At 44.1% G+C, this 26,473-nt stretch overlaps 1 protein-coding gene and 1 long non-coding RNA gene across 25 annotated transcripts in view; one reads left to right on the top strand and one right to left on the bottom strand.

Annotated features, from left to right (window-relative positions):
• The window catches only part of LOC306654856, a 116,104-nt gene extending 101,042 nt beyond the window's left edge, over nt 1-15,062 (bottom strand). For 18 of the 20 annotated variants that reach the window (XR_013762079.1, XR_013762080.1, XR_013762081.1 and 15 more), the window contains exons 1-2: nt 14,816-15,062; nt 5,146-5,226 (exon numbers count right to left, since the gene is read on the bottom strand). This is a non-coding gene — a long non-coding RNA (uncharacterized lncRNA). Of the gene's footprint in view, nt 1-5,145; nt 5,227-10,396; nt 12,404-14,815 lie in introns of those variants that run through there. The other 2 variants (XR_013762098.1, XR_013762097.1) reach the window with 2 other exon arrangements.
• Nucleotides 13,255-25,726, top strand: NR2F2 (nuclear receptor subfamily 2 group F member 2). Of its 5 annotated transcripts, XM_079128814.1 has the most exons (4): nt 13,255-13,457; nt 14,011-14,209; nt 21,955-22,482; nt 25,218-25,726. In XM_079128814.1, the coding sequence occupies exons 2-4, from the start codon at nt 14,167-14,169 to the stop codon at nt 25,490-25,492; spliced, it is 846 nt and encodes a 281-aa protein (XP_078984940.1). In that variant the 5' UTR covers nt 13,255-13,457; nt 14,011-14,166; the 3' UTR covers nt 25,493-25,726. The 5 variants fall into 5 exon arrangements, with proteins under 5 accessions (XP_078984940.1, XP_078984939.1, XP_078984937.1 ...); XM_079128813.1 differs by lacking the exon at nt 13,255-13,457 and having other exon boundaries at nt 13,484-14,209; XM_079128811.1 differs by lacking the exons at nt 13,255-13,457; nt 14,011-14,209 and adding an exon at nt 19,584-20,406.
• The last annotated feature ends 747 nt before the right edge of the window (nt 25,727-26,473 follow it).

Raw genomic sequence — 26,473 nt, 5'->3', positions numbered from 1 at the left:
GAGATTGACCAGGTAGATAATGTGATACCTTTTATTAAGCCAAGAAAGAAATTGTAATACAGATGCCTCCAGGCCAAAATGTTCTTATGAAAGTTAATGCTAAGCCAACTTCCGAGTTGTGAAAAGGGAGGTACTCAATGATCTAAACTCCAAAGAGAAGGAATTAGTCATAATTTCTCAAAGCTGACTATTACAAGTCCCTAAGCATGGCAAGGAAGGCGGATTAGGCCAGAGACTAGAAACTGTACCTTGCAAAAAGTTTCGGCATATCTAGCCAAAGGAATCTTGACAGGTTATTCCAAAGTATTGAAAATTCCAACTGGTGGCCATGACAGCTCCTAACTTTGTGTCCCAGTAGCTCTCATTAGAACAAAGCTGCTTCAAATTAGGTCCAATCTACATGCTGAATCAATCTTTCATCCCTTTGATTGCTTCTGAAAATATTTATATTTCTTAATAATGCACATTTTGTCTTGCAACTTCTGATTAAACCCAGACGGGGGTTCCCAAAGCAGGCAATGTATCTGGAAGGATGATTTGGGACAGGAAAAGGAAGATAAAAAACAGTTTTTCCCATTGGGGAACCATTAGAGAATATAAATCTAGCAATTTGGGTTATGGAAGTATCAGAGGAGGATTGTAATAAATACAGATTGGAGTATTATTGTGACCTAATGGAGATTATAGAATATTCTTATTATAGTGTGATTCTTCATTGCAGTTTCCACTGTTTGGCTGGTTAGCTTAATAGGTTTTATGAAAAATGATTGTGAGACAGAAAAATTTCATATTATAGCTAATAATAACCCACACAAAGAATCACATCATAAAATAGAGAAATAGTTATAACAGGGACATGACCAGCTGATGGAAAGTATGTTTTTGCTGAACAAGGAGTATATGTAGAGGAGAGGGTTTTTTGTTTTTGTTTTTGCTTTGCAGGGGTGGCAATTCCTCATTTGGGGACCAAGAGAATAGCATTAAATTTCAATCGTATCACCAATTAGTTGGATGACCCTGAGTAAGTCCCCTAACCTCCACAGACCTCAGGTTTATCTTCTTGCTTTTGTTTGGAAAATCAAGTCTTAAACTGTATGGTTTTCTAGAGAACCTCCATTGTTTCAGGTACAGTCAGCTTCTGTATCAATGAGGGCAAAAAAAAAAAAAAAAAAATTGTGTTCATACTGAACACAAACAAACTTTTTCCATTGTAATTGTTCTCTAGACAATAAAGTTCAACAGTTATTTACATAGTATTAAGTACATTGAATAGTCTAGAGATAATTTAAACTAAACAGGAGAATATACTAGGTTATATATAAATATGATACCTTTGTATATAATGGACTTGAGCATCCTCTGATAGATATTTAATAGGGGTCCTGGAACTGATCTCCATCTGATATGAAGGGGTGACTGTATTCAGTGCTCTCTGGAGGCAAGAAAAAGAAAATAAGAGACTTATTTTAATGCTGAGGTCCTCAGTGCTGGTCTCTGAGGAATGGGAGGCACACTCTCTCCAAGATCTGAATGTTAATGTCTCCAAACACTTCAGAGATAGTTACTTCTTTCTGTTCTTCCTTTCTTTCCTCTTAGAGATCATGAGGGAGAGAAGCACCCAAAAACAATGTACAAAGATTCATTAGGTCCAATCACCCCAATTTAGTGATGAGGGGAAAGACCACCAATGAGGGTGAGGTCACCTACTTAGGAACTAAGCCAGAATTTAAAGCCAGGTTGCAGGACTAGGTTGTAGTTCAGTGGTGGAGCACTTCAGTAGTATGCCTAAGGACTTGGGCTCCACACCCAGCACTGCAACAATGACAATTAATTAATTAATTAATTAATTAATTAATTTAAAAAGAAAGAATATACTCAGCTCTCTTTATTTCCAAATCAGGGTCCAGTTATGGTGATAACACACTGCCTCAGAATCTGAGAAATATTTATATTCTGAAAAATAAGTGAGACTTCTTGCAATCATTCAGTATAGTTCAATGTTCCTTCAAATTGAAAACAGGAACATAGGATAGAGCAGTGCCTTTGCATTCAGACTTCCTGGATTTAAATAATACATCCCAACTTCCTAGCAATAAGAATTTTAGGCAAGTCTTCAATCTCTGTAAGCATCATTTTGTTTTGTTTTCATTTTTTTTCCCTTAGATGAAAGAAATAATAGCATTATCTATCTAAAATTACTGGTATAGAGATGAAATAAAACAACATGTAAATGCTGACCATAATTCTGACATATACTAAGTGTTAGCTGCTGCAGTAAGCATCATCTTCATCATTTCCTTCTTCATATACATATTTATATTTACATAATGACTTGGAGCCAAAAAAAAAAATCCTAAAAGGAACTCAGAAGACAGAGTTTCAAATTGTGCTTCTGTTAGTTTTCTGACTTCAAATAACTCTGAGCCTCAGTTTACTCAGCAGCAACATAGGAATTCAGAATATCTACCTGAATGGGACTTCAATAGAAATCAAATGAGTCTGGCATGAGACACTTTTTAAAGAAGCAGAGCACTTAAAAATGTAAGAGTTGATGATTTTATTAAAATGTGATTATCCCTGGGTTGGATGCTTACAGTTGGTTAGCAGAAAATAAAAAAAGATGACTGTGTTTTGCTTCTTAAGTAAGTCAACTTAAAAATGAGGTACAAAGGGGGTTGAGATCAAGTTCAGTCACAGACTGCATGCCTACTATACTGGAGGTGCTGGTGTCAATCCCTGACACTCCCTTATAACATTTTTTTTAAAGTGCATGTTCTTCATTGTCACTGTCATCCATTTAATCCTATTCTACTGTTCTCTATATAAAACTTGCTATTCTTATAATTTTAACAGAGAACATCAAACCAGCTATTAGGTTTCAGGATTTTAAATAGCACCCCCCCCCCTTTTTTTCTTATTTTGCCTTCCCAATAAGGGAAAGAAAAATCTAAAAGTAAAAGAACATGATTCATGAAGTATTAAATGATGACCCCCAAGAAATCTTCATACTCTGGTTAAAATACTGCCAAACTCTGCTTTTTGCTCAGCTGTCCATTTATGAACTTAATACTATATTCATTATTGAGAATAATTCCAATTAAGCTAAAGAAGTATTGTGGGATGAGGAATTGTTTTGTGCATGGGATTATTAAAGAGTTGGGGCCTAAAGGTGTATGTCTATTTTAAAAAGAAATTTTCTGATTGCAGATAACTTCTCAATTTGATTTAGTGTCGAACGATAGTGATGGGGTTGATAAGTGAGCATTCATCGGTAATTCATCTTGTGCTGGTAGAAATTTACAGCAAAGCAGTGCTTTCCCAACAGTGACAAGCCCTATTAATCTTCTTCAGACACATTTCAATAGGTGTTCCCATCTGTGGCCAACATCTAAACACTCTGGCATCACTGGTGACTTGAAGACACCTTCATTTCAAGTTACACTAGTGAAAATGTGATACTAGATTGTACTCTATTTTTTAACCTAATTCTCTCTCTTCATTCAATTAGCCTTTCTTGCCTGGATTTTCTGCTCATGTGTAACATCATTTCCCAGGGAGAGCTCTCAAAGATTTAGTTTCTTAGAGATGCACAATCTCTCTAAGGTTAGCAACCAACAACTTTTTCACAAATTAAAATTGCATAGATTCGGGTTCTGACAGTCATTGATTGGCTTCTCATTGTGTATGTTCTTAGAAAGTAAAATTACACAAATAAAGCCTGCCTATGCATTGAGAGGACTAAGAAAGAGGGGAAAGGTACAAAATCTATTTGTATTCATAATAACAAATGCAATTTGTTATTATGAACTATAATGCTTAATTTTAGTGTAGGAGAATGTTGGAGCAGAGAGAAGCAATTAGAAGAGGGTGGTAGAAAAGAAGCCCAGTGTTCAAATAACTGCTTTTGCCCATCATATTTGGTCCATAGGATGAAATCCCTCTTCTATCTTTTGGTATTCACTGGATGACCTCCCTTTAAAGAAGAAAATAAAGCAATTACTTTAGAGATAAATTATTTCACGTAAATTGCCTTTATTCTATCAGCAACATGAACTGGCTGGCTGCAACTTTAGGTGAAAAATATGGAGGGGCATTTGATTTCAGATTGCACCTCCATGCATTTTGGTGCTATTTTCAACCTCAAAATGGGGTTGGTCTTGTAAAGAAAGTAGATTCAGCATAACAGTAGAACATGCATAACAGTAGAACAGAATTTTTCCTGTGCATATCAGAAATAATTCAAAAGAGAAAACTCTCTGACACATTCTCATTTTAGGAAGGTTAGATACATCTGCATCACTGAATTTTTTGTCATATGTGATCTGGAGTGGGGGCCAACCCCATACATGCACGTGTGCCTCTGTGTGATGATAGTATGTGTGTGGATGATATATATATGAGATAAAGCTGTGCAGTCTTAAAAAATACCTTCTCCCTCACCCAAACTATTTTTCACAATGATCATTTGGGTTTGTTACAGATCTCAATAACCTTATTGTAGGTGGCAAGCTTAAATATACCATATTAATAACTTGTTATCCAAGACAAATTAAGTTCTTATATGTCAAAAGCAGTCAGCACTGGATTATCTACAACACAAGTATTTATTGAATAAATGTTGAGTCCAATTTCATTTTAATGTGACTGGCTGTATGTTTCAGCTTCTTAGGCAGAGATAAAAACACTCAAACCTATAACTCTGTTGCAACGTTACACCTAACGTGTTTATTTCTATTACTCTTCCTCTCTCAACTTAGAATATGGAAAGCAGCTTTTTTTTTTTTTTTTTTTTTTTTTTTTGGTTGTTGTTGTGTTCTGAAGAGCAAGGGGAGAGATAGAAAAACGGCTGGCATTCAGCCTAAAGAGAAATCATTGAAACAAATTAATCCTATGCCGTTTAAATTGACATGGTAATCCATCATCAGAGAAGGCAAACTCTGAAAGCAATCTAGAATCTGCCCTGCTCTTTCACTGGCCCTGGAGGCACAAAGACAGATAGTAAAAGAAGGAGTGGGGGGAAATCATAAAAGTTAGAAATGCCTTAGAAAGGAAAAAATTGACTATATCAGCTCTCAGTGTCCTGTCTCTGCAAACCCTCTTCGGAAAAGAAAGGTTAACATTCAACAGTTGCTTTCCCAAATTTACCTCTAAGTGGCAGGTCTCTGGAGTTGAGCTCCCAATGTCAGGCCTCTTTCTCTTGGCTGCTAACTACAGTCTATCCATTGCCTGTTGAGTGAAAAAAAAAAAAAAAAAAAAAAAAAAAAAAATTTGACCAACTGGGAGCCTAGGCAGGACCCACACTTAAACAGAAACTTTTCCAAAGTGGTAAGGGGCTTCTTCTTCTGGGGAATTGGAATTGGGAGTTGGGTTTTATTTTGTTTTGTTTGCTGTTGTTTGAGTGGGAAAGAGTGAGAGGGAAGTTTTTTTTTTTTTTTTTTCCCTCCCATTATCATCTCATTTTATTCTTGAAGAAAAAACATGACATTGTTATTTTAAAAAGATGACTTTTGTAACATCTCTAAAAACTAAGGTAAGCCATCATGCCCTGCCACTTATCTCTGTCTTTTATTTTGAAGGTTTATTTTTCAAATCTCCCTTTACTTCAAAAAACCTACAATAATGTTTTGATAGGACTTGATTTAAAAATTCAAAAATTATATATATATAAAGAAGTGTTCCATCTTGGTAGATAGCAGAGATGTAATAAAACCTTATCCAGAGTTCAAGTGCAAAAACAATGTGCCTATTTCTTCAACATACTTATCCAGAGAACTTTTTTTCTCTTTAACTAATAGATGTAATGGTTTTGTTTTTGTTTGTTAAGGGTGATTCACTTTGCACAAAATCACCTCATTATTGCCTGGACACACAAATTTGAACACAAAAGTGAATATTACTTTTCAATTTAATAATGTATTCAGCTATACAGGCAATACAATTTGGGTTTTTTTGGTATATTTCAAAAATTTGCTGTTAAAAATAGTGTATTAAGACAAATTCAAATACTTTAGTACCAATGGCAACAGGGCAGAAGGATATGAATAAAAAACCATACCTAACAGCTGCCCTATTTTAATTTGTCTGGGATAGTTGTTTTCTAATTTACTAAGAAAACTTTGTATGTTACTGAAACTTCAGAATAAACATCACACCTTTTTTCTATAATTAGAATTTTTATTCACTGGCTTTTAAAAGGGGGCGGATAATTCTCGTACACTGACTAATACTTTTTAAAGTACATAAGCTTAGAAAAACGAATTAAAGACATTTCCAGGGTAAATAGGAAAAGAGAGTTAAAGGCTCTTATATTAACTATTCATCTAAAGTCATGCCAGTTGCAAATTTAAGTCTTGTTAGGAAAGAAGAACAGGTTTAGATGTTTGTTTTTAATAGAACCTGGGATTGAAATAGTATCTCTTCAGTAACTGAACATTCAACTGCACTTCCTTAAACAGATCTGATGCCTTCAAAGTTATTTTCAATGTATATACAACGCAGACTTCTGCAACATCGTACATGACTTTAAGAGTCATTAAATTAACCAAAATCACAAGAAAGAAAATCAATGTGTAAATTAGTTAAGTCTTCATCATTCAGGAGGTCAGGAAGAAAAACTACTTTTTAAAACCCCTTACTGCTTTATATTTCACAATACTTTTAATTGGTTAGTCACATGGCAACAACGTGTATGCAAAATGGAAAACTGCAACATATCACTGGGAATAAGTAAATAAGTTATTAGCATACATTCTGCAAAGAAATAGGGTTCCCTAATATTTTAACTTCTCTTTGAGATGTGATGTCCTGTGATCCTGTCAAGAAATACCCTATGTGATATTTGTCACTGAAGTCAATATTACCCTCCTTTAATGATTTCACTTTTGCTTTAACTACTTAAAGTGGCATCATCTCAATCAATTTGCAATAGTTGGGTACACAGAAAACTCTTGAAAAAGATTGATTAATTTATAATAAATTATAATAGATAATACCCTATATTCAAAATTAAAAGTATAATGTAAATTTTCTTCAAACAATAAACTTTGTAAACTCTCAAGTTAATATTTCCTATGGTCAAGAAACTGAACATGATGTTAAACAACTTCCACTTAATTTGCACAGTTCTTTATTTTTAAGATGTACTTTTAGCATTTCAAGAAATCAACCTTTCTAAGAAGAGAAATGAGATTATAAATTCATGCATAATGTTTCTTTATTAAGTGGTGGTACCTATGATATGTGTGTCTGTCTCTGGTCATCTACTTATTTTCAAGTTATATGCTTTATATTGAAACTGGCTTTTTTATTTTAAATGAAACCTAAAACTCAACTGAATAGAAATTACTCCTTAAATCATATTTCTCCTTTTGAAATTCACCTTGAGTTTGTGGTTAAAGGAAAGTCAATCAAATAAATCCCCATTTGTTGTTCTGCTTGTATTTTCTTGAAGAACACTGATGCAGCTAATTAACAATATTAATTTATCTGGATATGCACCTAACACCTTCACATTTAAGTGACTGGCACTTGATACCATTTGACTAATGCTTTTTTTTTTTTTTTGACATGCCAAAAATTAACTGTCATTTTAAATATTTCATTACTAGACTCTTGAGAAAGTGAAAAATATAGAATCAGATCATTGTTCCTTACTTTGTCCACTTTTAAATACACACTGATGTCCACATGGCTTTAAATGTCTTCTGAACTTTCTCAGCAAGGTTTATCTTAGAATATAATATTAACATTAATATTAAAAGTATGTATAACCCATATCAGATGTGCTTAAATGGGCAAAGCCCCCCAGATGCCACCATCTCTAACCTATTCTCCTTTAGTTCTTCAGTCCATTGAAAAGTTAAAAAAAAAAAAAAAAAGAATAGCATACACCTGATTTTAAAAATCAATATGTTAGGTAAAAGATGCTGAACTTTTGTTTAAACACCCTGCCAAATCTGCCAAACTGTAAATCTGATGTTTTTGCTTTTTAAGTGTCTTTCTATGGCTTTGCAAGCCACAATAGTTTTACCATTACAAGTTCCTTCACCTTCTGCTTCAACAATAGTGATTCCAAGGAGCTCATTCAAAACTCTTGCACTGCCTTCTGCCAGACATCCAGAATGTACACCAGTGAGAGCCTCTATCTAGTATTTGAATATATGAACCTTTAATCCATCAAGTAACTTCTAATACCACAAGAATATATATACACTTAAGTGTACACACCTCATGCACATGACTATCATATTACAACCCATTAAAATGCCACCAGGTTTGAAGCCAGCAGAATTCATATTTCTAATCTCATCTAGATTTTATTACTCTAATTTGGCTACTGACAAGATTATAAATTAGCTTTTACTTTGATGAAAGAAAGTAAACTTTATGTTGGGGTTTTGGGGTTTTTGTTTTTTTAAATTCCCTCACACAATAATCAGTTATATACTTATCAGTCAAATTGTAAAGTGAACTGGATACTCAGTTAAGTAGAAGAAATTTTCACTACATTCTATTTTCTTACTCCCTGAAGTTCATTTTCTTGGAATGTACTGTGTTGATGGATGAGACTATTGTCTCTTTTGAGTGGGAACTCTGTTGGCTTAGAAGGGTGGAGGTGGGGTAGGATCAGAGAAGTACTAGAGCTCTGAAATCATTGTAACATGTGTATTTATCCTTCCTTCTTTCCCTCCGTCCATCATTCCTTATTTTTCTCCCTTCCTCCTTCCCTTACTAACTTGCTTGCTTCCTTTTTCTACAACCCCTTTTGGTTGCTTAGTGTAGTTAACCTTCGCTCCCGCCAAGACCAACAAGGGTTAATGGAGACCCGGCTTCTGACACCACTACAGGTCAGCGGTACTTGCGAGCTTCCAACACAGAAATCAGAGGATTACTGAGGAAGGAATTCGAGGAACTAAGCGCCTCACACCTGAACACAACACTCCAATCCATTAAGATTCACACACACACACACACACACACACACACACACACACACACACACACACACATCCTTTCTGGAAAACGGTTAATTGGATCTGCAGCTCTATTTCCTGTTGCACCCAAGAGCCAAGCAGGGCAGCCTGAACTGACTCCTTCAAGCTGCCAAGAAAATAAAGCAATGGGGTGGGGAATGAACGTTTCTCAATACATTCACACGTACACACATACAGGTAGCTATCAGTTTCTTCAGGAAGGGTGGATTTTGGAGAAAAGATTAAGAGCGGGAAAAGAAGAAACGAAAATGATTCTCCTCTTTCCCCGCCTTCCGCCCCTTCTTTCCCCCAGAAATTAGTGCCTTCTTGATTATTTGCAGCTGTTTCTCGAACCTCAAGATTTGTTCACAGTAGCGAGAGAGACTCGCACTTCAAGAAGTGAAAAGTCATTTTCGAGCCAGGACTCTGCTGCTTGAGTTTGGGAAGGAAGGTTTTTTTCTCCTTTCCAGCAAATCTCGCCCCCACCGCCAAAGCCTTGCGAACTCTAGCAAGTTCTGTAAGTCTTTACACACCCGCCACTTTGCTAGCTGCACCCAGCGTCGGTGTCCAAGATCGATTCCCATCCCCTGGGGTGTGGCCTTGCACCCTCAAAAGCTAGTTTCCTGCTCAAGAGAGAAAGGAGCCGTCCTGGGGCTTCATGATGTATGTCACCCTGCCTCCTGATTTCTTCCCCGGCCTCAGACTTCGTCCCACCTGCCCATGGCCAACGAACCTGGAATCCACTCGCTCTGCAGTCCCCAGCGGGTTCCGCCATCCGGCGGGTACTCTCCGGGTGGGTGGGTGGAAAAGCAGTTTTAGAGGCTGAGCCACTGAACCCTCTTTAGAAATACCAAAGGGGCAGAGATTTATCAAAGAGAAAGTTCGGGAAGTCTCAGGTCGCAGCTGGGGGGAGCTCCCAAAATGCCAGGGGGAGAAAGCAACTCTTTTAGGCTACACCTTTGCAACCCGAAGCTGCATGGAGACACTGCGTGTGGCGAAATGTGCCCGCGTCCCTGCCTCGCTTGCTTCCACCTGGCCACAGCCACTGGCGGCGTGGAGTCCGAGGCTCCCAAGCACTCGACCCCGCGGCGGCCCAGCAGCCCTCCCACGGTGCCTGCCCTTCGAAGCCCGGTGGCTGCAGGTTCCCGTCGCTTGCTGCGCCCTAGCATCTCCCGTCGAGAGAAGGACCGAGGCCTGAGCCCAGGAGCTCCCTGGCGGTGGTCGGGCCGCCCCCCTGGAGACTTGCAACCCCGCTCCCAGCCCCGCCAAATCCCTGAAAGCCTCGTCCCCCTTCGTCACCCCGGGGGCTTCTAATCACTCCGTATCGATTTCCCTAACTCTTTTCATCCCGTTGAAGACACATCTTAAAACACTCCAGCCCGGAGTGTGCTCTGGGCTTTATCCACACTAATAAAATGATTTACCCTTCTCTCCGCGCTCTCCTCACAGAGGAAAATCGTTCGAGCCCCGGCTATTTGTGTGTGATCAGTAAATATTTAGTGCGGTGACATCCTCAGCTAGGCTTTGGATCGATTCCGGGCCCACCGGGAGGTGTGCACGGTCCGGGCGGGGCAGCACCAAGCCCGCGGATGGGGCTCCTCCCGCCCTCTCTACCGGCCGCTGATTTACGGCCTATCCAACCCGCACAGGGGGGGCCAAAGCGCGCCTGGAAAATTGGCTTTTCAACCTTTTTACTTTTGACATTCAGCCACTTCCCCAGACTCTAATTCTCGCCCCCTCCCTTCTCTCCCGGCTACCAAGGGCGCTGTGAGCCCCGCGGACCTTTCTTGAAGCAGTGCGCTGCGCTCGCGCCCCTGAGGTTCGGAGACCACCTATCACAGTCCTGCCCTGCGAAGCAGGGAGGCCCAGCCTCTGGTACGAGGGTCGGCTCCTTTGGGCAAGATGCTCTCGGCCCGCCCACACCTCCAAGAGCTGAGAGCATGTGGAGAAACCCAGAGCAACATTTTCTGAACAGGAGTCCCTTTCTTCGCTATCCTTTCGCGGCCTTTCGTCCACTCCATAGTCTGGTCCTCGACGCCCCTCGAGCCGTGTGGCGTCGGATGGGAACTTTACTTTCCTCTCCGAGATAATTCTCTTTCCTTAGAAGCGAAGAAGCTCTCACTGGGAGATATTGGGAGGGTACCTCTTGCCCCGATCTTGGCTACTAGAGTTGCTACACGACTATGGCAGTGTCAGTGTTCCCTTGGCCCAGTTCATTATTCCAAAGCCACACCCTGGACCTAGGACACCAGAAAATGGGCCCGACCTGGAGTGGAGCACCGCCAAGGTCTCACCGTGTCCATGGAGACCGACCACTTCCACCTCGAACTACTACCTTGCCCAAGTAGTAGGTGAAGAAGACCAACCCCTCGGGCTCCACAATTCTTGGACTGGAGGCACAGGCCTGAAAGTCTCTAACGCTGGTGCCCACCTGTTAGCCGGCCTGCCCGCTCACCTGGAACCTGGACCTTTGCAACTCCCTTGAGGCCCAAAAGGAAGGTGCTCGACCTTGCTGTGTCCACACACCCCTCCCAAGCACTGGTGCCCTTGTCCTACACATGGTTTTCTAAACCGCCTTATCTGTAGACTATATCTTCATACTAATGCATACTTAATTGGTCCGTCTTGACTGTCTATATAAAACAATTTAATTAGGGTGCTTTCCTGCTTTGGAGAGCGAGGAAAAAAAAAATCTGCCCAATGCTTATTGTATTTAGCACCAATACAGGCAGAAAATGTAGCACAAGTTTTTGGTTGAAAGAGCACCTCTGTGTCCATTGAAGGGCGTTGATCCGAAAAGACAGAAAGGACAAGTAAAATCGATTTGAAGCGACCCTCTCTGTCCCTTTCACACCATTCAGAAACTCCATTCCTTCTAAGACAAAGACCAGCGCCTTGGGAATTCTCAGGGGAAAAGAGGACTCCAGTCCCACAAGCCTAGGGCACTTTTTAAAAATTCTTCAATATTTCACTTTAAATCTGGACTCAGTGCTGTGTCCCCTGCATGCTGGTTTCACAGATGCCCCCTCTGAAGAGTCAGTCAGGCTAACAATCTTGATTCCCCTACCGACTTGGCCTTCTGACCAGCGGGCCAGGCTTTTAGGGTTAGCACAGCCCTCACCTTTGACCTCCCCCCCCCCCCCCACCCAAGACTAGGGTGCTACAACTCTGGCCAAAGTTAAAAGAAAACAACAACAAAAAATATTACTCCTAAACCCAGGGAAACAAGTTCTGCTTCAGTCGCATGACCCACCATACCCAATAGCCACCTCCATCTCCAATTTTTTCCCTTTTTCTTCATTTGCAATGACCTGCCCTAGCCACATCTGAAGGAGGAACTTAAGTTGTCAGGGCTGCATCTCTAGGTTGCGGTGAGTTGCCCAGTCTAATTGGTCCTCCATTAGGAAACTGGAATGCCAGATTATCCCACAGGCACCCAGGCTGGGGAAGGCAGCCATCGATCAGACCTGGCAAAAAAAAAAAAAAAAAAAAAAAAAAAAAAAAAAGGAGGGGGGAGAAGAGGAGAAAAGAGTAGTGTAGGGAAAGGGAGGAAAGAGGCCCGACTGTGATCACCTTCACCTGCCCTCGGCCGGACCTCCAGGTTCAACGATCCTTCGACCTTCAGCTAGGGTTGAAGGGGGCAGAACGAAAGGGAGGGGGCACCCCTGAGTTACACAAGTGGCCTCCTTCTAGTAAGAGAATGAGTTCACCACCTCCCCAGAGGAGCTTCACCATCCATCCACTCAGTATAACTGATGAGACAAACCGCAAGGAAAAACTTCTGTAGCCCATATTTATGGTATTAATGAATAGTTTAAAAAAGATTTACACTTCTTATGATCAATATTCTGAGTTATTTCCCTCAAAGTATATAATTACAGTGTCTTCAGAGTTTTCATCATTGTTTGAGGTGGCAAAACCATTTGTAATTTTCATTAGCCAGTAAACATGTAATTAACATTCAGCACTGTGTTTAACTTAATTCCTGTTTAAGACAAGGACAAGAAGCAGCCCAAGAGCGTTAGTTCCATTTGTCAAGTCTGACATACATCTTACCATAACAGTTTCCTAAAATAAAATATCTGTGTTTCCCCATTATTCTTCTCTTAAAACAAAACAAAACAAACCAAAAATCCATTAGTTAAAACTGTATTAAACCGCAAGAGGCAGCCTAGTTTATCCTAAATTTTTGCTAGTTATTGTATTCCTACTTCCTTTATTCATCTTGGGGAGTGATAAAGGGAGGGGTGAATTAAGCATTCATTATATGAAGGCATGAAATGGGGAACCCCTCCCCCCAAAAGAAATAATTTCCTCTTCAGGAAAGTTCTAGAATGGGCACCAGAAAGGGGAGGGAGGCACTGATCCACAGGGGAGAGGGAAAAATCACTTGGGGGGACTTGAGTTAAAAGTAGAAAATGAGGATTCCAGCAGATTCCTAGGAAAATGTTGCCCTCCTGTTTCAAGTTCTATCTTTGATCCAGGGTGAGAGAAGCCTGCCTGCCAGTCTCCGAGGCTGCTGCTTTTTCCCCCTCCTCTCCCACCTCTATTTTTTTCCCAACTTGCTTTAGGATTAGCCTCCATCCCTCTCGACCCCAAACAGTGGAATTTGGCTGTGCCTCCGGTCGTCTTGCTTTGCAATATCGCCTATAGTTGTTGGCGGTTTTCTGCTAAGACTGAACCGTTTGCTCCAGCCTCCGACTAAACTCATTAAGTTGGGAGATTTTTTTCAATTGGACGGGTGTTTTTAAAGTCTCGTCTTTCCAGCCCCAAACAAGGTGTAACAACGCACTCTTCCTTCTAAGGAATGAGATGAGAGACAAGGATCACTCCAGACATCTCCTACCTACGGTTTGGGGTTTTTTTTCTTAAAGGCGAGGCTTGCATTCCTCAGCAGTTATGTACAAAGCTCCCTGAAACCTTGTCTCTCTAAAGTTAGTGTGCAGGGTTTTCCAAGGCTGAGAGCGCCTAATACATGGGGAAGCACTTCCTTGAGGTGGAAGATCTCTCCCTTCACCTTTCCTCTTTTTCCCTGCAGGCTAGTGCCTACTTTTTATCAGTTTGCACAATCGCTTAGATAAACACCGAGGAGGAGATTCTCTTTAATTATCAAAGACACATCTTTTCAGGGGGCCAACAAAGCGTTTATTTCACCCGCCAAACTAAAGGAGAGTTATTCCAGTTTAGAAGGAAGATGCAAGCGGTTTGGGACCTTGAACAAGGCAAATATGGTTTTGGTATGTTTACTTACAGTATTTTTTTTTTCCTCTTTCTCTCCTTTCTCACTTTTCTCCTGTGCTGTGTGGGGTTGGGGATGACTTGGGGCTTTTCAGAAAATCGTTTGCTAATGTGTGTGAAATGCCTAGGACTGTGGTTAAAGGGGTTTGGGGAAGGGGGAACAGAGTCAATTCAGTGCATTGCCATATTTTATTACATGTGTGTGGTAAAAGAAGTGATGGAAGGGGGAGAGGGGGAAAATACAATTGCAAAGCTGCCAAAATATGACTATACCAAAGCATAAAGACTGCGGTGCCTTCCATCTCCTCCTGTCTCCTCAAACTCATTTCCTTCTATAGAGCAAACTGAAAACCAGTCCTAGGAGCCTGGTTTTCCAAACAGCAGACGACTCGGTTTTCTATCAAAGGAGCTGCTAGGCTCGCACTAAGTATCAGAATTTACTGTTCGATTTGCTTCTGCACTTCATTTTGCAACCTTGTGCTACTGACAGCCAGGCAGGCAGGGAGGGAGGATGGAAAGCCCTGCCGGTGGCCCTCGGCCCGCGGTTCGGGAAGGAGAGCGCTCGGTTAAGCTAGGAGGAGAATCGCAAGGAGAAGGGTACTCACCATCGGGCGGGGTGGTGGAGCTGGCGTGCGGATTTCAGGCAAACGTTTACCTTTTTGCTGTCTATTGCAACCGCGCTGGGCTGACTTAAGAAGCAATTCTGTGCTCTGTCCAAAACGTTCGGGGAATGGTTCCTCATTTTTAAAAAGCCAGCGAGAGAGACGACAGAGACAGAGAAAGAAAAAAAAAAAAAAAAAAAAAAAGAGGAGGGGGTGAGGGGGACGCACATAAACCCAGTTTAAAAAAAAAAAAAAATCATCACCTCTTCACCAGTGACTCGGGAAATGCAGAGGCGGCGAGATCCGAGTACAGTCCAACCAAGCCAGAGCCAATTAATTTTAAATCCTGAAGAATTATTCAGATTAAAATGTACAGAAGTTTCATTCTCCTATGTCTACGTGAGCCCCAAGTCGTTTCCCTTTAAGAGCTCCTTTTCTTTTAAAGTTGAATTTTAGGCAGAGAGGACTCTTACACTAGGGGGCAGACAGATACTGTACTTGCTCCAATCTTAAGCAATTTTTTCCCTCCCAGCATATGCTCTGATTTAGCACTGTAAATTTTTCAGAGGACCCAACTCTGACAGCCCCTGGTGATTTTCAAAGTACCACAAGCCAGTGGTTAAAAATTGCATTGACTTGGAAGTTCAGAGGGACACAATGGAAGCCCCTTTCCCTATTCATGGAGCTCCAGTGTGGTGGAAGAGAAAAACACACACGGACTAGATTGAGGGAAAGGAGAAATTCAATGAATCCTGGTGGACGAAACTGGTTTCTACTGAGTTCAGAGTTAAACTCCGCATGTGCTGGGGTCTGTATTCATATTGTGATTTAATCTGTAAAGAATTACAGACCATGCGGTCATTTTCTACAAGAAAATCATATTCCTGGATGTTTGGGTTTTTTTTTTTTTTTTTTTTTTTTTTAGATTAAGACAAACTTTCACCAGTCAAATTAAAGCCTGCCATTCCTCTCATTAAAATAAATTTACATTTGCAATAAAAGACTACTCTGGATTTTAAAAATATGATAATAGTATATTGATATTATCTTTTAATCTGAGAACTTTTTGATCTTAGAGTTCAAGCAAATGAGCATCTCTGAAGAAGGGATTTTAAAATTTCCACATCCTTTTTCCCTTTAGCCGGCTATCTCTTCTTCCATGCAATGAAATTAACTACAATTCATACAATTTCCCCCCTTCTAAACAGCATTTCTATAACTAAATGAGTCTTAAATATACAGTGAAACTCCTTTGACTTCATGGTAGCCCTGTGTTCATATGTGTAACAGGCTCCAATTCTGTAGGAGAGATAGTTGGGAAATTCTTCATTTTTAATATAAGGCCATCAGAGTCTCCAAATTCCCCCCAAAAAATCTCTAAATGAAGCTCTTCCTCCTCAAAATCACCATTTCATGTGTGTAAAACTGATCTTGCTATGGAAGTGTCCATACTCAAGAGACAAGATTAAAATTTCCCTATAATCAATTATTTTTACCTTCTATTAAATTGAGATGGGAATAGACATTAGCTTTCCCATCTCAACCCCAGCCCCACTGTATTATGGCTAAGCTTGCCCCCTAAACTTCTGACACTTAGAGCAATAGGCAATTTCTCAAATCATAGAAGTTGAAAAGGGAAAGAAATCCCCAAATCTTTCCCTCTGAAATAATTTCTTTTTCATCTTTCTTATGCTCTTTAGGAGAAAGTTATATTGTGTCTCTAATCAGCCTGATATTCTGAGTCTGGTTTTACTCTGTGTCAGTCTTTTACATACCACATTTATGATAGTTTAGTGACCATTATAAGTTGTTATTTCTTAAATATTTAATTAATGCCAGCACCTGAAACTTTAGTGAAATATGTGATTTCAGCGAAGAAAGACAAGGCTAAAAGGTTTTCAAGGTTGTAGGTTAAAGAGAATTTTTCATTCCCTGAAAACCAGTCCCTTTCTGTTCACATCTGCACTTAGTCCTTGCCTCGAATTTTGTCAATATGTATAAAAGAAACTGACACAAAGTGCAATCTAGATAAGTCAATTACATGTATGGTTTATTTTAAAAAATATTTTATCTCTCGGTTTTTTGAGCTATCAAGGATGGTTTTTGTAAGTCATCAGTTTTCTCTTATGGCATTCATTTTCCCCCTGGAGCTTAGCATCTTTTGTGTAAAATATTGTAATTGTTCCTAAACCCGTTTGGCTTACAGGTTTACAGTTTTTCTTTGTGCAAAGTGTCTCTGATGGAAATACAATTCTCTTGTATAAATATGAACTAATCACAATTCACTGACTGGTCATATTCAAACAGCAATGTAGTATGTGGTCTGAGGTGGTGATTCTACATGTGTGATGTTTAAAACCAAACACCCTGGAATTCAAAGGCACAACCGTGTCAATTATTTTAGCAACATTGGGTAGGAAGGCATAAGCTATGAAGTTGTTCTCTTTGGCAGTGATTCTCTTGAAGTAGAATAAGGCTTGTGTGTGGTTCTTGTGAGTTCTACTGGTATTTCCAATTTGGGGCAGAATTTCTGGGTGTGTTTTAATGACCTTAAGAATGACTAAAAGGAACTTGAAGAACAATGAAGTCCGTTCTCAACTGTTCTATAACCTAGAAGCATAGTCGCGGAAGTCTTTGTCTGTGTACATTGACAAATGTGCATCTGATACATGTGCGCTTACATGTGTGTAGAGAGGGTGTGCACAGGGAAGGTTGAGCGGATGCCTCTGCCTGTCCATCAGCGGGCAGAATGGTCTTTTCCCTCTTACCAAGCCTGGGCGTGTGGCAGGATGTTGGCTTGTGAGTTAGCTAAAATCAACGAGAAAAAATAAAGTTGAGGAAAATTTATTTTAGTTGCGTCATGACAATGAGATGAAGTCGACTTCTGCTTCTTAGCATCAGAGATGCTTTATTTGAGCAATTAAAATGTCAGGCCACAAACCTATGAAATGTTAACCCTAGAAAGAAAAGACGGACATTGAATGCCCCCACCCCCAACAAACAAAAATGAGCTACTAAACCTAGAAAATGACCAGAGTTGATTAAGAGAAGGGGTTACCATCACCCGGATTTGGCAAAATATTTCGTTTGAAATATGACTGCAAGCTCAGTTTGTGGCACCTTCCCACTTCCACACCCTTCCCCTCTGCAATGAAACCCGGGAACTTTTCCCTTTTCTTTGGCATTGTGGGCACCAAGATGCGCAAGGAGTTCCGAGCGGTGCGCAAGCGGCGGATTTCGTGGCATCGCCAAGTTGATAGAGGCAAGTCCTCGATTCCATCCAAAGCCTCTCGCGGAGCCTTTAAGAGGCGTTGTGTGTGCGCGCCGCGTTCGTCTCCTCGCCGGGGCGGAAACCTAGGGTGCGAGGTGCGGGGAGAGCGGGGGGCCGAGCTCCCAGGGCCGGCGCGGTCCCATCCCCCGCTCGGCTGCAGGGGCGGCGCGGCCACCCGGTCCCCGCCCCCCTTCATCGCCCGCGCGCCTAGCGCAGCGATCGCGACGCCGCTCGCGCTAGGACCGGGCTGCGCCCACGGCCGCCATGGCGGGGCCGCTGCGCTCCGGCCAATGACGGCAAGGGGGCGGCGCGCGCGCGCCTGGCCAGGCCAACCCCGGCTGCTGCCTTATAAGGCGCGCCGTCGCCATGGCAACGTGCGCTAAGTTGCAGCAGTCGTGTCAAAGTTCACTATATAGAGAGCTCAGTGAGCTGATCGCGGAGAAGCCACTTCTGCCAGCCCCGGCGCCTATAAATCGCATTCCCTCCCGCGCCCCCCTTTTTAGCATATTTGATCACTTTGATTCTCTGTTCTTTTCTCTCCGCGGTGTGTGTGTGCGTGCGCGCGTGTGTTTTCTTCTCCTCCTCCTCCTTTCCCCGAGTTGCCTCCTTTCTCCGGTTGCCGTACTGCCTTTTTTCCCCTCTTTCATTCTTTCTCTCCGTCTTTTTCTCCCCCCTCTGCGCACGAAGGATGTGCTTCTAGGTGGTGATCTGCCCTCCTTTCTCTCTTTTATCATTTCTCCCCTGCCGCCGGCGAGTTGACTCTTTCCCTATGTGTGTGAGGCGGCGGCGGCAGCAGCAGCAGCAGCAGCAGCAGCGGCTCCGGCGGCGGCAGCAGCGGCAGCAGCGACTTCACCGGCGGCGGCGGCGCTAGACGCGGCGGCTCCGGGCCCGACCCGGAGGCTTCGGCGGCGGCTCCGGCGGCGGCAGCGGCCCGGGCGGCCCTCAGGGAGCGGAGAGCGGCCTCCACCAAGCGACTGCGAGCAGCGGCCACCGGAGCAAGCGAGGCGCGCGCCGGGCGCCCAGGGCAGGCGGCCGCGGCGGCCCAGCGCCAGGACCACGCCGCTCAGCGCCCGACGCGGACCACTTTCATGCTGATTCCCCCGGACCCGGGCAGTGCTCTGGCCACTCTGCGGGCCGCCGGCCTCCGCCCCGGCCTGCCTGGCTCCCTGGGCGCGCCCGCGCCCGGCGCCTCCGCTCTCCTAGTCCTCCAGATTTCGATGGCTTTCCTGAATGGCTGACTGTGGGCTGCCCTGGACTTGGCCCCCGGACAGTCGCCTCTCCTCCTCCTCCTCCTTTTCCTCCTCCTCCTCCTTCTCCTCCTCCTCCTCCTCCTCCTCCTCCTCCTCCTCCTCCTCCTCCTCCTCCAACTCCTCGGCTGCACACCAGATCTGAGAACGAGAGAGTGAACGAGAGAGGGAGGGAGAGAGTGAGAGAGAGCGAGATCTTTGGAGAGATTTTTTTTTTTTTTTTTTTTTTTTTGCCTCCTACTTCTGTCTTGAAGCCAGACAATCGACTTGCAGCTCTCCCTCCCCTCCCTCTCTCTCCACGTTCTGCTCCCACTCGCTCTCCCCTGTCCCCTTCCCCTCCCCTCCCGACGGAAACCCCCGAAACCAACAAAGCTGAGCCGAGGGAAACAAACAAAACAAACACACCGGGCCAGACAAGCAATCGACAAAACTTTGCAAAAGCAAAAACAAAAAAGGAAAAACTAACCAACCTCAATCAACTAGCCCTGAGCCACCCGGGGCGCCCTCCCGCGCCCTCTCGCACCCTCGCACACACAAAAGGCGGCGCGCCGGAGCCCGAGACCCGGGAGCCGCCGCCGCCCCGCCGCCGCCCGCAGCCAGGGGAGCAGGAAGTCCGGACTCGGCCCCCATAGATATGGCAATGGTAGTCAGCACGTGGCGCGACCCCCAGGACGAGGTGCCCGGCTCCCAGGGCAGCCAGGCCTCGCAGGCGCCGCCCGTGCCCGGCCCGCCGCCTGGCGCCCCGCACACGCCACAGACGCCTGGCCAAGGGGGCCCGGCCAGTACACCGGCTCAGACAGCGGCTGGGGGCCAGGGCGGCCCTGGTGGCCCGGGCGGCGACAAACAGCAACAGCAGCAGCACATTGAGTGCGTGGTGTGCGGGGACAAGTCGAGCGGCAAGCACTACGGCCAGTTCACGTGCGAGGGCTGCAAGAGCTTCTTCAAGCGCAGCGTGCGGAGGAACCTGAGCTACACGTGCCGCGCCAACCGGAACTGTCCCATCGACCAGCACCACCGCAACCAGTGCCAGTACTGCCGCCTCAAAAAGTGCCTCAAAGTGGGCATGAGACGGGAAGGTATCGGCCTCTCATTTCTCCCTCCTTCACCCGGGGTCCCGGGGCCTTGGGTGCGTTTGACTAGCCTGCTCTGGGTAAGGACACAGAAGCCCCAAGCTCTTCTCTTCGTATTGCAGTCGAAAGGGGTTTTATATACTAGAAGCGAGTTCTGCACTGGAACCCAGACCCCTAAATCCGCATGCTTTGGCAGACTGATTTCCTTCTTTCTCTTCGCGCTGTTTTCATTTCCTATGCATTGATTGAGAGTTCATTCGAGTTCACCCTTCTAAAAGGGATGGGGGTGTTGTTTGTTGTTTTAAAGCCTGATCTCTCCCTCTTTCCCTCTATCTGAGTCCTCTTGTTTTCCTGCATGTTCAACATATGTCCCTCCTCCCCACCCCTCTCCCTAGCCCCCACCCTCTCAAAAAAAAAAAAAAAAAAACCCTGAGATTGTACTTTTGTACAGGAGGTTCAAATTACAAATGGCAATTTTATGCACTTCGCCGTATTAACGCTGCTGCCCGGGCAGCGCTCATGTGACCCTCCGTGAATTAACATTCTGCTAAAAGAAAAAAAAAAGGATATAGCTATTTTCTTTTTTCCTTTCACTTTTGAAATGCGGAGAACGCTGTAGGGAGTAGGAAGGGGTGGTCGAGGGGCCTTAGGCGGCTGCTTTCGCTCTGCGCGAGTTGGGTCTTTGTGATATAAAATTCGCCAAGCGCCGCGAGCAGTGCTCTGCCAATGGCGCGCTCTGTGCGGGGCGCGGGCTCTGGGTTGGGACGAGCCAGCGCCGGGGTTTCTTTGTGTTTCTGCGAGAGCGACTCTCCCGGTCCGGAGTCAGATAACAGCCCGAGCCCGAGCCTCGCCGCCTTTCCCAGGCCCTCATGGGCCCTGCCTGGGTTCCGCCGGCGCCCGCAGCCAGCTCCCTGACTCTCCCGGGCTTCCTCTTGCCTTAGTCGGCCTCTCTCTCCGCCCTCTCCCTCGGTCTCTTTCTCGAGTATACTGATTAGACGAACGCCAGACCTCCACACTCTGCTTGTCTGTTACCGGGTTTCCCCGCCGGGCTGGGGCTGGGGCTGGGGCTGGGGCTGGGGCTGCAAGGTTTGGGGAGAGTGGATCCGAGGTGGCAACAGGCCGTCTGGGGTAAAAACCCTTGTGCCTTTTGAAAAGCGTCTCACCCTCCCCCTAGACTCGCCCCTCCCGCTCCCTCTCCTCCAATCAATAAGAAATATCAGCTGTTTAGCAGTAAAGAAGAAAGATGCCCCCAGAATGCTACATCCCGCCCACAGCGCCAGGGACCCCAGGCAAAGTGACCAATTCCGGGTGCTAGGCAGATCAGCCCGAGCGGGCCTCGGATGCAAGTGTGAAGCTCTGACCTTCAGGACTTGCCTGGGTGATGATTTGAGAGGACTGTTGCCGGGAGCCCCGGCGACTCCCAGGATTATGGGAGGCCTTCCTGGTTCTTGCGCTACTAGGGGTCTGGGGTACTTGGGGGTTGGGTTGGGGCAGATCCTGCCCGGGTACCCAGGCTGGTAATTAACTGCGGAGTGTCTCCTTTCCTCCCCGCAGCGGTGCAGAGGGGCAGGATGCCGCCCACCCAGCCGACCCACGGGCAGTTCGCACTGACCAACGGGGACCCCCTCAACTGCCACTCCTACCTGTCCGGATATATTTCTCTGCTGCTGCGCGCCGAACCCTATCCCACGTCGCGCTTCGGCAGCCAGTGCATGCAACCTAACAACATCATGGGCATCGAGAACATTTGCGAACTGGCCGCTCGGATGCTCTTCAGCGCCGTCGAGTGGGCCCGGAACATCCCCTTCTTCCCTGACCTGCAGATCACGGACCAGGTGGCCCTGCTTCGCCTCACCTGGAGCGAGCTGTTCGTGTTGAATGCGGCGCAGTGCTCCATGCCCCTCCACGTAGCCCCACTTCTGGCCGCTGCTGGCCTCCACGCTTCGCCCATGTCCGCCGACCGGGTGGTCGCCTTTATGGACCACATACGGATCTTCCAAGAGCAAGTGGAGAAGCTCAAGGCGCTGCATGTTGATTCCGCCGAGTACAGCTGCCTCAAGGCCATAGTCCTGTTCACCTCAGGTAGGAAGGAGCCCTGTCCTCTCATGCCTAGAAAGTTCCAGTGCAGAATTAGGGCCTAGAGAAGTTGGGAGTTACCAGGGCAGGCACATCCTCCCCCCTTGAAAGACCAAACTGTGGACTGCAACTTGAAGTGGGAACTTTGTGTAACTTTGGGGCATCACAAGGCCTGGTTTGGCCAGGGGAGAAGGTTGGGTTGCACACAGGATGCTTCAGATAGTGTCCCCAAATGGGCTACAGGGTACCCTCTCAGGCCTATTCCCCTCCTGCGGTGACCAAACTAGAATGCACTCCCTCCCTTTCCTCCCTGAGCTTAGGCTTTCTGGGCTATTTCACCCTCAGGGAATCTCCTTAAGCCCCTGGCTTTCTCTAGCACCCTAGCTGGACCTCTAGGAGATGCCCCTGGGCACTGGAGCAGAGATGGCATCATCCTGCAGGGGAAAGTTTTCCCCTGCAGGGGAAAAGTTTGCCTGCTAACTCAGTAGGAGTTTGAGCTTCAGGCAAATTCAACCTGAGGGCAGCAATTTTCAAAAATCATTTTCATTAAAATAATGCAGACTGCCAGAAGAAGATGAAAGAGCTGTCAGTAAAGGGTAAGAGAAGGAAAGGGACCATCATAACTCCATAAAGTCTGCAGGGGGTTGAAGTATCTGGCCACTTGTTTCCCCAGCCCAAGCAAACACTTAAGGCAATTTCAAACAACCCCAAGTATATGCCAACTTGAGCTGGATATGAATGTTACTGATGATATAAAACCATCATTGACTGCATTATGAAATCTAATTAGTTTGCATGTAGTTTAACCTGTGTGAGTAATAGATCTGATATTAATTAACTCTTGAGGCCAAATGATTTTTGAAAGTGTCTGGCTTTCCATTTCGGGCCACACCTGAGCCTTTTGGCTGCCTCCAGGCTGAGTTCATCATACCCAGGTGGGTGGAAATTACCCCTTCCCTTCACATTCTTGTACTAAGTTGTCAGCTGATCCCTTTGTCATGAATGAGAGGGGAAAGGGGTTCCCGACTAAGAATAAGAAAACCTGGACATTGCAGGGCTTGGAACTTCATCACCCACTACAGTTTTTTAAGCTTGTAATTTGGGAACTAGAAAAGATGTGCAGTTTGTGTGGCAAACAAAAAGGAGATCCTTATTGTTCAAAAGTCTGGGGAACTAAGTCATTAGCAGAATCTGTTGAAAGTTCTCCAGTCTCAACTGTCTTTTATACATTGCTGTCTTTCACATGAAGTCTCCCCCACAGCCACCCCAGATCCTGCCTTTGGAAGTCCTTAGTTGTTCAATTAGAGGGCAGCATCTGGGCAGGGAAGAGCTGAATATAGAGGTTAGGATCTGGATTAATTTTTCTCAGGAGCCTGTCAGATCTAGAACATTTACCTGATGCAAATGACCAGGCATGATAGTCCCCTACCCCAGGGCCACCTTCACCCACTTCCTACACCCTGACACCCATCCCATGTTCTCAGAAGGTGGGAGTTGTTGTTAATTTCTTGGTACCATTGTTAGTTCTTCCCCTAACCCTTGGTCTTTCAGGGGAAGAAATGCCTGATACTGTTGTAACAGTTTAATTTATTACTATTTGCAAAATGTGGAGGCCTGTGTGGAGAATGCAAATTGCCTCACAAAGAGATAAAGGTTCCTGTTATCTGATTCAGAGGGAGACACACAGTACTGATGTGATGCAGAGAGAAGGAGTCCTAGACAAACAGCTTTTAATTCCTGACCACAGACACCTAGGCATTCTGTGGACATACAGAGTCCTACACACATATTTGAAGAGGTTGCATATGTTCTGGTTCTAGTGGTGGAGGTGGTGGCGGCTGTTTTCCAATATCTGTTTTAATGATTCACAATATGCATGTGTTAACCCCAGTCTTGTCTGGGGAGCCCCAAAAGGTCAGGTCACAACCTGAACTGCCTTCACCAAGAAGCCTCTCATTTCAAAGGCACTTATTGTATTTTCACGTATCAGAAAAAGAAAAGTGTTTTCCTGAAGATAACAGGGAGGGGGTGCTTCTTGGAGGGACCTGGATTTTTAAAAAATAAAGGGGGGTGGGGGAAAAAAGGAGAGAGAAGAAAAGGGGGGAAAAGAAACAGCTCAAATGAACAGAGAGATCACAGTTTGCATGGCTGCCCTTCAATAGGCTAAACTGACAAGATCAGTTTTAAAGGGCCACTTAAATCAGTTTCAAAGACTGGAGAAAAATGAGTCGCCCTCTTTGGGGAGAATCTGAGGCTGGGTCGTGGCCGCCATTACTTGAGGCTGGGCCGGGTTGTTGCCCACCCCCACTATATAATTATAAGCCAAACTATTATTTACAGAGGAGGAGGGGGAGGAGTGCTGGCAGTTTTGGTTTTGTCTGTTTGTCTGTGTACTGACTGGGGCCACACATACCCAATATGTTTTACTTGGGCCTCCCAGTGACCCAGCCTGAGGTCTGAGGCAGTGAAAGACTATATAGCACACTGAGGTGTGTTTTATTTTAAAGCAAACACTTTGAGACCATCTCATGCTTTCTCCCCCCCCCCACACACATACATACATATATATTCCCCCACCTCCCCAGTTTTCAGTGTATAGGCATTTGCTACAACTCCTGTAGGGGCAGCTTGACAGAACACTGTACACACACCTCATGTGACCCATTTCAAACCTCTTCATCTGATGACTGAATTCTTCTTCTTTTTCTTCTTCTTCTTCTTTTTTTTAAACTTTCTTCCAGATGCCTGTGGTCTCTCTGATGTAGCCCATGTGGAAAGTTTGCAGGAAAAGTCCCAGTGTGCTTTGGAAGAATATGTTAGGAGCCAGTACCCCAACCAGCCAACGCGATTCGGAAAGCTTTTGCTTCGCCTCCCTTCCCTCCGCACGGTCTCCTCCTCAGTCATAGAGCAATTGTTTTTCGTCCGTTTGGTAGGTAAAACCCCCATCGAAACCCTCATCCGGGATATGTTACTGTCCGGCAGCAGTTTTAACTGGCCGTATATGGCAATTCAATAAATAAATAAATCAAATAAGAAGGGGGAGTGAAACAGTGAAAGAAAAGGCAAAAGACTGGTTTGTTTGCTTAAAATTTCCTTCTGTTAAGAAAGGATATAAAAGGATGTTACAAGTTTGCTAAAAGAAGAGAGGGGAAGAATTTAATGGACTGTGAATTTCAAAAAAAAAAAAAAAAAGACTGTCAAATGAACTTTTACAGAATGCATTAAAAAACTCCTGTGTTGGTCAGAACAACTTGCTACTTATCATTTTTGTATAAAAAGGAAATTAGTCTTTTTCTTTTTTTGGTAAAATTTTGAAAAATATTGCTAAAAGTGCATTTAAGGAGATTGGGAGAAAATTAGCAGAATGGAGAAAGTAAGTCTTTTTTTTTTTTTTTTCCAAATTATTAATTGTCCTGTGTCTATGTACCTCTAGCTGTTCTTTTTTGTACTTTTCTGGTTCCAAACCAGTTTATTCTGTGGTTCTATAATAAGTTTTGATATAATCTTGGCTTCTTAAAAACTGTGTATCATTAAAATATATGTTCTGCAAGAATTAAAACTGAGTCCATGAAAATATCATAGGAAGACATAAAACTTTAAAAGGCAACTTAAAGATGATGGAAACGCACTTACAAGTGGTGACCAAAAATTTTAGGTGAAGTTGAGCACTCTAATTAGAGAACTGGAGGAACCACATACAACACTTAACTTCCCCTACCCTTCCCCCCCAAAAAAGACACCAAGACAAACCTAGCTTTTTAAGAATATTTTAAGAAAGAGAATGAACTGTGGAATTTATTGGCAGCCAAGGAATGTGTCCAAGACACGTACTGAGGTTTTGAATAAAAAGTGAACTTTTGTAATTTGAATTGGGTCCCCGCTTAGTTCTTGAATTGTTATGAAAATCCTATATCTGTTTGTATATTTGCAAGCCCTTTGTATTATAATTGTTGATATTTTCCCTTTTTAAAAAATACCATTGAAATCAGCATGACAA

The sequence above is a fragment of the Sciurus vulgaris genome, assembly GCF_902686455.1.
Source record: "Sciurus vulgaris genome assembly, chromosome: 2".
In the NCBI taxonomy this organism is placed as follows: domain Eukaryota; kingdom Metazoa; phylum Chordata; class Mammalia; order Rodentia; family Sciuridae; genus Sciurus; species Sciurus vulgaris.
The sequence above is the reverse complement of the archived record's forward strand: the minus strand, read 5'-3'. Positions and strand labels throughout refer to the sequence as shown.

Excerpts from the sequence above, each read along its gene's own strand:
- NR2F2 (XM_079128811.1), top strand. The coding sequence starts at position 19,965 with ATGGCAATGGTAGTCAGCACGTGGCGCGACCCCCAGGACGAGGTGCCC. Across the intron at positions 20,407-21,954 it reads AGTGGGCATGAGACGGGAAG|CGGTGCAGAGGGGCAGGATG; the intron begins GTATCGGCCTCT and ends TCCTCCCCGCAG. Across the intron at positions 22,483-25,217 it reads CATAGTCCTGTTCACCTCAG|ATGCCTGTGGTCTCTCTGAT; the intron begins GTAGGAAGGAGC and ends ACTTTCTTCCAG.